Raw genomic sequence first — 10,850 nt, 5'->3', positions numbered from 1 at the left:
TGGTCGTGTTTCCTGTGCAGACAGCAGTACATGGAGCCCATCCAATAGTGTAATCTTTACTCTTAATGCCTGATTGTATTTACACTGAATTAAAGCATTTGTAGCTGAGCTTACTTCTGTTTGTCCTTATGTCTTTAATACGTTTCTAAGAGTCAGCTTGTTACTGTTCATAAAGTGGGGGGGGGGGGGGAAATGCAGGTAAGGCCCTTCTGTTGAGCACATCCCACTATTCTGGGGGGGTTGTGGACCTGTGGACCTCTGAGTCCAGAGGAGGCAATGAAGATATTCTGTGGGCTGGAGCAGCTCTGCCCTGGAGCCAGGCTGAGAGAGCTGGGCTGAGAAGAGAAGGCTCCTGAAGGGGAGACCTTAGAGCAGCTCCAGTGCCTAAAGGGGCTGCAGGAAACCTGGAGAGGGGCTGGGGACAAGGGCCTGTAGGGCCAGGCCAAGGGGAATGGCTTGAACCTGCCCGAGGGGAGACTGAGCTGAGCTCTTAGGCAGAAGCTCTTCCCTGTGAGGGTGCTGAGGCGCTGGCACAGGGTGCCCAGAGAAGCTGTGGCTGCCCCATCCCTGGCAGTGCTCAAGGCCAGGTTGGACACAGGGGCTTGGAGCAAGCTGCTTCAGTGGGAGGTGTCCCTGCCCGTGGCAGGGGGTTGGAGCTGGAGGAGTTTTAAGGTCCCTTCCAATCCATCCTGTGATTTTTCCTCTAGTTGTTTGCTTTCTTGCATTTCTTGGCCTGCACTGCAGCACTGTCTATGTGCAGCCTGTGCAGGGTTTCCTCAGGCATGCACTTCTGTGCTCTACGCTGGCTCTAAAGGCTGGCAAGTTAGTTAGTGTGTCTGCTGCATCCTATGTTCTTAAGTTTTCTGCTTTCCCTCTGGACATGCTGCCTGTAGCTCAACAGATGGACTCTGCTGTCTGCTCTTTCTGATGTTTATAGTTCAGAATCTTTTTGCACTTAGACATCACATGTGTTTCAGTACTGTCTTTTAATCAACTCAATAGTGTCTGGCACAGGAAAAGAGCCTGAAGCTCCCTCTCTACCTGTGCTCATTCGCTATGCCCAGAGAGCTTTTGAGCAACAGTTGGATTGAAAGTGCATTCAATTGGTCAGTGATAGACATTATTGAGTATCGATTTCATCAGCTTGTACTTAGAGACTGAAAGAGTTCCTAATTTCCTAATTGTGGTCATGCATTGAAGGGATTTCCTTTTTTTGGCATCCTTTATGAGAATAGTTTTAATTTTTTTCTAATGTAGGCAAGACCCTAGGTTCACACATGGAACCCAACTTGTCTGACTCTAAAAAAAAGGCTTTTAATAGGTTTCTGCTTTTTGGGGAAATAGTGTTGATTTCTTCTCTGTCGCTACTAGACTTCTCCCATGCAGATTATAGCAGATACTGACCCAGCAGAGGCTTTTAGTTTGAATAGTGAAAGGACAAACATGTTCATAGTGTCCTTGCCTGTGGGTTAGAACTGGAGGAGCTTTAAAGGTCCCTTCCAACCCAAGCCATTCCATGATTCTATGTTTTATACTGCTACAGGATCTGCAGTATTAGTTACAGTCTAGCCTGTACAGCTTGCTTCAGTTCTGCTGCATTTCTCCTTCTCCCAGAGCTACATGGAGTGTCACTACTGCAGAGTGCAGAGAGGGACTGGAGCTGATTTTTCTGTGCTTTTTAAGTGCCATGTTGGAGAACAGTGTTGTCATGCACAGAGTTAGGTGATGCTGAATGGACTGCTTCACTTGTGCCTAATTTGTTCTTTGTTTTCTGGCTGTTCAACCAAGACAGTTAGATCCAAATTTGTAGCAGTCCCCTAATGCTCAGTGTTGCAAATGAAGGGAATTGACACTGTTTGTTGAATGTATAAAGTGAGATGGAAATGCAAAATCGTGAATCGTGAGAGACATTTATGATGATGATGACTTTGATCTGTGTGCCTTTTCCACTCAAAAATACCATGTGGTAGTGTGGCAAAATGAGATTACATGTACCATTGAACATCTCTGAAGAAAATAAGTACCTTTGAACCTGTTAAAGGCTCAGGTAGCATATGGTGAACCAAAAGCACTCTGAATAACTAATCAGAACTATTGAATAACTACCTGTATTGATCATTAAGTGCATGGAGGTCATATTACGTAGTACCGTGAAATGAAGCTATCATACATACAAAGCCAACTAAACTAAGGTTGCCTAAACCACTGTATGCTAAGCATGCTAGCTGGAAAGTATTGTGGGTCACTGGTCAAATGTAAGTAACTTGTTCTCTCCTTTTCTTTTTCTCCCCTGCCGCTCCTGTTTCTTTTTCTGGATTGTTGCTGTATCTCTGTGGACTTGTTGCTGCAATGACTCAAACACATTGTTTTACTGGACTGCTTCTGGACCCTCAACACTGAAAATGATGGAAATGTGTTATTTACAAAGTAGCTGTAAGTATTATGTTGATACATAGGTATTACAGCTGTTGTAGAAATAGAAGAAGCATTAGCTTAGTAGGAGCTGGTTGAAAATCAGGAAGGGATAAAAGTTAAGGGGAAGCTATTCTAAGTGTCAGAAACACAAGATCTCACTTGGTACAACGATCAATGCAGTGGAAGTCAGTGCTTCCACAACAAAAGTAAGAAGTAGCTTCTTTGAAAAGCTGTTGGAGGAATTTAGGAAACTCAATTGCTGGTTTGTTTTGGCCTTTTTAGAAGTAACAAATTATGAACAAATTCAGCTGCTTAAAAATGAATATGTTGAAGGCTTCCGTTTCAGTTGGTATTGGTATATTGGAAATTGGCATCTGGCATCCAGCTTCAGGTTTTGAAAAGGCTTTTTCCTATGGAGGATTAATTGCTTACACTAAATATAGCATTATATCAAGTGTAACACTTCATAGGTATTTCTAGTTAGTGATATTTGTAATTTCATTATCTAAAACTGGTCATGTAAATGCTGTAGACCCACTTAACAGAGGAAACACCTTGAAAGTTGCCATCTATTCTTGTTAAGCATTTCATACTCTGTTCTTAAAGTTCTTAGTTGTAAAACTATCCTAAATGTGGGGATATATATGAAGGGGAGGAGACATAAAAATAATATAAAATAAGAGTTACATGTCAACCTACTCTTTTAAGCAAAAGATGTGTTACCTAGATTTTAGTGAGAGGGCGAGTTGTTTCTGGTAAGCATGACATAGATTAAAAGGTATGTAGGCATTAAAAGATGCAGAGTGACTGACGGTGATTATATCTTTTACATCTGGTAGGATGGGTAGCAATTGCATGTCCTTAGTAGTTACTAAGTTGTATATTATGGCTGAAACCATCAGTCCGAGAGAAACATCACCTCTGTTGCTTTAAATAGGCAGTTGTCTCCAAAAGCATTTTCAGCTTCTCACTAAAAGAACTGAACTGTCTTGTCTCATAAGAGAATCCATGGACCTGCTGTGATATCAAACACATTTCTAGGATTCTGCTGGAAGAGCAGTTTAAAGGTAGCATGGGCAATCTCTGCAGGGTCACCAGGTTTAGCACAGTGAGGAAGAGGCATTTTAAGCACCTTAATGTTTTCATTAATGTGGTGAGAAGCAGTAATGGCTAACATCCAGAATTCTCACTGTTCATAGTAGGCAGTATTTTGAATAACTTCTCCACTGTACAAGGGAACTGAAGTTTTGCTTCTATGGCAGGCAGGCTCATTTAAGTGCATGCTGCATTAGCGTAGATCTGGATTTAACATGAAGGCCTTCAGTTGTGCCACCCAGAAGTGAAGAAAATCAAGTTAGTCCCCATCATATTGGGTCATTACCACCATGACCCTTGGGAGTACAAGACAGCTACAATCCTAGTAGTTTCCTGTATTTCAAATGGGCGTGGAAATAAAGTTGATTTTACCCTAATCTGTTTGTTCTTGTGAATGTTTACATAACTAGTGGAAGCAAAGGAATAAATCACAAGCTTTTCTTTCAACTTTTCTATATGTCTCTTGCCATAGCAACAGAAGAACCTTGAAGGATATGTGGGGTTTGCAAATCTTCCAAATCAAGTTTACCGCAAGTCTGTGAAGAGAGGATTTGAATTCACACTCATGGTAGTAGGTAAGTGTGTTTTGAGTGGATATTGCTAAAAGTATATTAGCATAGTTCTTAATCTGTGATGCTGATTGATGTGTGTACATATATATATATATGTATGTACACACATATATTTTTTGTATGGTCTTATGAGAAAATATGCCTTCTAGGCTGTTAAATCTAGAGTGGCTAAAAAGAATGTGTTGTCTGGTATGCAAGTAGATCAGGAGAATAAAGGAAGAGAACTGTGTAGTTCACACAGTCTAAGGAAAAAGTGGTGTGGATCTAGTCTAAAATGTGACTTGCAAGTATTTCACAGTATGTTAGAGATTGGATATAAGTATGACAGGATAGAAATAATTTGAACTTGGATTTTCATTTGAAGAAAACAGTGGAACTGCTTTTACAGTTGAGTGCAACAAGGCAAACCAGCATCCAAAAGTAACATTGGAATCTTTCCTTGTACATAACCAGGCAGCAGGATCCTGTATGTCCTGCACTTCTGTGGCCACAAAACTATGCTACAAAATCAAAGCTTTAATTTAAACAGACCTTCCTAGTTTGTATGGTTGTAAAGAAAACCAAATGTAAACAGTACATTCCCTATGGACTACAGAGAATGGGAAATTCTCCTTAGGATGAATGGATAATGTCATGCAGAGCACTTCATTTAGGCCTCAGTGATGACCCAAAATGACCGCTCTCCTGTTAGGACATCAGATTGCCTTTTTTTTTTCCTCCATTGTTTGAGTTCTTGTATGATAGTAGACTGTTACTAAGGTTGAGTACATACATACATATACTGGATATGTGACCCGGTTTTGATATACAGTGATGAAGATAATAACTAATAATAATAAATGTTTTATAATAGCCATCTGTCTCTTTGGTGATGTCTACCTTTATCTTTTGTAATTTGATTAGCTTGATAATGCTTCGGTTTGTCATTGCTGCAATGGATGTCTTGTGTAGTCATTATGTATATGTACCTTGTAACATAATAGTATCATTGACGGAGCTAGAAATCAAGGTCAAATTGGTGAAAACTCATTGCAGGTTACTTTAGTTTTCTTTCTATTACAAAGTGAATTAGAATTTTAGAATCTGAGGTTGCTTTTTTCTTTGGGCACTTGATTACAGGTCTTTTGTAATCCAGAATCCAAGTACAGAATTCATTGTTTGCTCTAAATCTGTACATAACATTAAATACAATTTAATTTTCTGCTATCTACAGGAAAAAGGGAGGATGGAGGGAGGGAGCTGTCTTCATTCAGTATTATTCCACAGTGGGGTATAATTTGTACTTCCAAGTTTCATCCTCACAAAAACCAAGTCACTTAAAGCAGAAGCAGTAGATGTAGTGATGTGTTAGAACTGGAGTAAGTGTGTGACATTACCTTGGTGTTCTTACGTTTGCCTGTAGCTCAGCCTAATGCAGTTGCATGTGGGAGAACTGTACAAAATGGTCACTGTTGAGAGGAAAAGTTGGTCCAAATTTAGATTAAAAATGAGTTGTTGATCAGAAAACTTTGTTACCAGTTTTACTTTTAACACTGTTTTACTTACTACTGAGACTTAATACTTTGCATAGGAATTTGTATCATTGTCTGGAAATTACTGGGGGGGTTGGCAGCAGTTTTATACATACATCTAATTGTCTCCTTCCACCCCCCAAGTATAGAAGTCAGATACTTGAAAGTGAGTGTTTAACCCAAATGGTGGCTGATCTTTCAGTAATCTGGAGAGGAATGAGAGGGAGAAATTACGTTATTTACAAGTGATGTGTCTTATAATAATATGCCCTGAAAAAATATGTGTATTTTAAATAGGAAGATGGAATAGTTTGTGTATTACTGGTCACTGGTTGGTAATATTGCAATGTACTGTGCAATTAGATTCTTAGAATTATAATTGTTGCTGTGTTCATCTTTGTAGATGGTGTGTTTTGACCTGGGTTGAGGTCTTTAGTTGACATTGTGATACAGTTCTGTAATAGTAAATGGAATTATTTATAATCTAGTTATTAAAAGTTAAACCCTTCAGAATGTAATGCTAATCTGTAAATGGTGAGAGCTGGCTGAGTAAGAATGCTGAATGTATCATCACTTGGAGGTAATCTAAAGTATCCCCTTGCTCTTTCTACTACCCAGAGTCGTGCATGCATGGCTTTTTACTACACAAGTACTAGTCTGCTTTATTTATAGGCACCTGTTTGTTCTGAAATGAAAAACTGAGGAAAACAATGCTTGTAGCTGCTAAACAGGTACAAGAAAGAAATCAAATCATGTTTGGGATCTGGGATCTCTGCCCAGCTGTTTTCAGGCGTCTGTGAGGCTTGATATTGCAGCTATGCATTTGTATAGAAGCTGTTTTCCAGTTGTCCATTTAGTCTGGAATAATCAGTTTAACTTAATAGATGTACATAGCGTGATACCTGGCTTTTTGGTCTTGAAATACATAGTATAGGAATTCAGCAGATGCAGCCTGTTGAGGGGGGCTTGCCAGTGCGGTTGTGCAGGTGTAGTGACTGCTGTAAAAACAAGTCAGTTTTCGGTTTAACTATGTGTGATATTTGTCTCTGAGGAAGCAGTAAGTACAGCATCCAACAGGTCTGCCAGTGTTTCCAGTCAGCATTTCTGCAGGGGGATAGGTCAGTTTTACAGAACTCAATAACATACTTATTCCACAGGCTCTTGAGTTACTGTCTTTGCTCTGGAGCTGATCTGGTGGCTTCCTGCCTTCTCTTGTGCCAGTGAAGTTGGAGAGAGGGCTTTTTAAATGTGGGTGTGCAGAAGGCCAAATAGTTGTTGAATAGCTTAGAGCAGGTTCAGGGTACAGGGGTTCCTTCTCTGAGCTGGCTGGGGGCATTGCTTTGGAAGTGGCTCCTTACACCTGTGTGGGGCTTGCTCTTGAAGGCAGAGCTCAGTGAGGTTGCTGTATTTGAGGCTTAATGCTAGTGGTGTCTTTCCTGTAAATATTTGCTAATTTCCACATGTTCTGGTATTTACGTGAAATGTAACTAACGGGTGAAGTGTTTATGAAGTACACACACAAATATAAAAAGTTGATGTTAAAATATCCTTTTTTTATTTACTGTTTTAAGAACTGTTGAAAAGTTAACCTTTAGAGAATAGCTGGAGTTACTCCATAATGTTTAGCCATGATAAACAGTTTAATGTTTCTATCTCATTAACTGTATTTGTTTTCCCTAGGTTGTATGGTTCCTTTTGGTAGTATTTATAAACTTTCCTTAAGAACCTGAAGACCCGAGATAACCCTTTCTTTTCCTTATTGATCAGTTGTCACTGGACATCAATTTGTCTTCAAAATCTTTGTTGAGGCAATGAATTTTGTTTGAATCCTATTATTTGAAGGCTTATGAGTTGTTGAAACCATGCTGCTCCTGAAATGGTTTGGTTTTGTAGGGTAAAAACTAACAAGCGCCTCCTCCAAGGGTAAGGGATAAAGTAGGCACAAATACGTCTTAAGCTGAGCTTCATTCTTGATGCTTTCATGAGAAGACTTTTAAATCATGGTTTAAAGCAACTGATCTGAAATACAAAAGCTCACCAGTGGGAAAAAAAGTATCAAGTTGGCCTTGGTAGGCTGCTTCCTTCATAACCTTCTGTAATCTTCTAAAGTATAAGGTAGTTCTCAAAACACTTGAGAACCTGGCATAAATATTTGGTCTGTTTGAAATCCAGAGCGTATTCTCTGGATATCTCTGCTGTAGAGGCTTTTTGGAGGAAATTATATGCTGAAGTCAGATGCTTAAGAAAAGCGAACTTCCAGCAGGAATATTACCACAGTTACCAGCTCACAGTTAAGGAAAAGCTTAATTGTGACACTGTAGCTGTGTTTGTTTATTAATGTAATGAGGCTTGCTGAAGTAGTGGGTGTGTTTTTCTCTTTGTTTCAGTGTAGTGAGGTGTGGAACAGAGTTGCTTTTCAGCGTGTCTCTTTTCCAAACGCTGAATCAGGAAATCCCTCTTTTGTCCTTGTGTTGGAATGACGCTGGTAACGTGGGATTTGAACCAACACCCAAGTGGATGCAAAGCTGTCATTTCTAAAAATTCTTTTCTCCTATAGACTTTATGTACTCAAAAGTAACTATTTAGGGTGACTTTTCCTAGAGCTGTGTTCTTGAAGGTGTTTGGGCTTCATGAGCTTTCTCAGAGGTTGGACTCTTAAGTTTATGTATTTATCTATTTAAAATTCATCTGATTTGCAAAGTGTAAAACACAGTCAAGTGACTTTCTAGAGGACCTTCTTACACAGCTCCTATTTGTGAGCAACTTGTTGCTAGCTTTGATTCTGAAAAAGCTGTTTTGAAACCTCTCCTATAATAAATTGTATGGTTTGTTTTCTAATTGTTGCTTTAGCCTCGTAGATCACCTGTAGATTACAACTTAAACCAAAAACTCATGCTTTGGTATTGTCATAGTGTTTCATTTGTAATTATACAGGCGCTCAAATGCTTTGGCCAAACATGGTTGTTTGGCAGGGAGTCCAAGGAGAGGGCTGTATTTTGCAAGACTGGGAAGCTATGTTAAACAAAAAGCACATTCTGACTTGAAAATGCTTTTATTGTTTACTGAAGAAAACTTGAACTGGTTTGATAGTGGTGTCTCCTGGTGATGGATCATGTTCTGATTAGAATCACCCCTTCAATTTTCATCAGGCTGCTCTAGTGGAAGGTGTCCCTCCCTGCCCGTGGCAGGGGTTTGGAACTGGGTGAGCTTTAAGGTCCCATCCAACCCAAACCATTCTGTGATTCTGTGATCTCTTGCTAGATGCTTGCTGTCATACAAATCTAGAGTTCTAACAGCTAACCTTATGTACCATGTATTATTATATTAAAAGTATTGCTTAGAAAAATTAAGGAAAGTTTTTGTAAAGCTTTGGCGATTTTGAACTGAAACTCAACTGAACTGTGTTTTGGTCAGAGCCTCGTTTATCTATGAAAGTTCTTTGTTCCTGGCAAAGGTTTTTGGGGGAAGAGCCTTCTCCCTCAGTGTATGGTTGCAAACCCATAATCTGGAAAAATCTGCCTGTAAACTAATTGGGCTTTATTTCTTTAAACAAGTGATGATTCTGTTGAAAACAGTTTTCTATTTCAAATATCATTTTCATGACAGTCTCATAACAAATAATACGATTTTTTTTACATCCCTCTGTATTTAAAACTGGTTCTCTAATAGACATACTCAGGGAATTTCATGAAAACCATCTCATGAGATGCTGTGCTCTGCACTGTGTAGGTGTCATCTTCACCGTCTCCTTTTTAAGCTGTGTGGAGTTTTTCATCCTTGCCTACATAATTAATCTTGTCATGGTATTAGCTGTCTTCAGGCCAGCTGGAACTTTTGCTGTATTTCTAACTGCATAAATCTTATTGCTCTAGGTGGTTTTTCTTACCCTGCCTTACCAGGGTTTCATTTGATTCCTAAATAAAAATGTGCTTGCTGAATTTGCATGTAAATGTGTGCACACATTGACACAAACACACACTTACTCTATTGGTATTTAATCTATTACAGTATGCTTGCTCACTATGGTGAGATCCGTGTTGGAACCTGGTTCTTGTTCCTGTTAGTCACAGGTTTGTAGGTTGCAGTTTAACCAAAATGAATAACCTGTTGGTTTTTCTTTTTGTTTTGTATTGGAATAATTAGTGACTGCATGATGTTCTGGTTGTTATAGAATCATGGAATGGTTTGGTTGGAAGGGACCTTTTAAAGCTCCTTTAGTTCCAGCCCCTTCCCACCTTCCATTAGACCATTTGTTCCAAAACTCATCTATCCTGGCCTTGAACACTGCCAGGGGTGCTCACATGTGGTGGTGTTTAATACAATGTGTGAACTTAACCACATCTTAGAGAAGGTACCTAACTAATGGATAAGTTTTACTTCTTAAAGTTTTTATCAGGTGGCCAAAACAGGTTTTTGATTCTGCCTTCAAAAGTCAACAATTGTCCTGAGCTGTCGTGGTGCATGGGTAGGGTGTGAGCTAAATGTTGTACATCTTGTACGCAGTGACCTGTTAGATGTCACTGCTGCCATTTCTGGTTCCTTAGCCTTGGATGATCAGGTGCAAGTTTACTGCAGAACTGTTTTGGGTCAACCTTTCCACAAGCCTAGAATAAAATTCAAAGTAGAAATCAGGTTTTTGTGTAGATAAATATGCCGTAGGAGTTGAAACCTGGTTCTTTCTTTCTGTTGGCTGAAAATGTCAGGCTTGCCTGCTGCATCAAGAGATGCAGACAGCCTCATGAATGAGTAGGTGACTACTGCAACCAAAGTGATATTCTTGGATGGAGTATTTGTGGTCTATATCTCTTAATTGTACTAAAGCCACCATGACTCATTAATTGTGACTCTTCTGATTCAATGTGTGTGTTTTCCCTTTGGCTGATTTTGCAATAGTTCACATCTTCACTGTGAATCCATTTGAAGCTGTTAGATTTGGTTCTTTTTCCCTGTGTTTTTCTGAATGTAGTATGGTTACATGGTTCTGGGTTTTGGATGTTTTCTGTTGAGCTTCTGAACAGATTTAGTAGCAAGTCAGAGTTGATACAGTATTCCTGTCTGGAATTTCTTTTCTTAAAGCGAATGAACGTTTTCCAAGAAGAGTTTTCTCATTTGTTTTCTGGTGTAGTCTGATGTTTTTTCCAGTCACCGTATTATGATGCTTAAGTCAGCATATTTAAACTTCTCAGTGATTGGAGGCGAAGCTGTTTAATCAAGCTAGTTTTTCTGTCTGAGTTTTTGTCAGCCTTTACTTCCATCT

General features: G+C 39.4%; 1 protein-coding gene across 2 annotated transcripts in view; it reads left to right on the top strand.

Annotated features, from left to right (window-relative positions):
- The first annotated feature begins 2,321 nt into the window (after window positions 1–2,321).
- Window positions 2,322–10,850, top strand: part of SEPTIN7 (septin 7) — a 52,885-nt gene continuing 44,356 nt past the window's right edge. The window contains exons 1-2 of one of the 2 annotated variants that reach the window (XM_061366154.1): window positions 2,322–2,433; window positions 3,983–4,085. In XM_061366154.1, the coding sequence (XP_061222138.1) occupies window positions 4,076–4,085 (10 nt within the window). In that variant the 5' untranslated portion in view covers window positions 2,322–2,433; window positions 3,983–4,075. The remainder of the gene's footprint in view (window positions 2,434–3,982; window positions 4,086–10,850) is intronic. The other variant, XM_061366155.1, reaches the window with a different exon arrangement.

The sequence above is a fragment of the Neopsephotus bourkii genome, unplaced genomic scaffold, assembly GCF_033783945.1.
Source record: "Neopsephotus bourkii isolate Nb327-2 ecotype Australia unplaced genomic scaffold, CSIRO-AGI_Nbou_v1 NB_1308, whole genome shotgun sequence".
NCBI classification, from domain to species: domain Eukaryota; kingdom Metazoa; phylum Chordata; class Aves; order Psittaciformes; family Psittacidae; genus Neopsephotus; species Neopsephotus bourkii.
The sequence above is the reverse complement of the archived record's forward strand: the minus strand, read 5'-3'. Positions and strand labels throughout refer to the sequence as shown.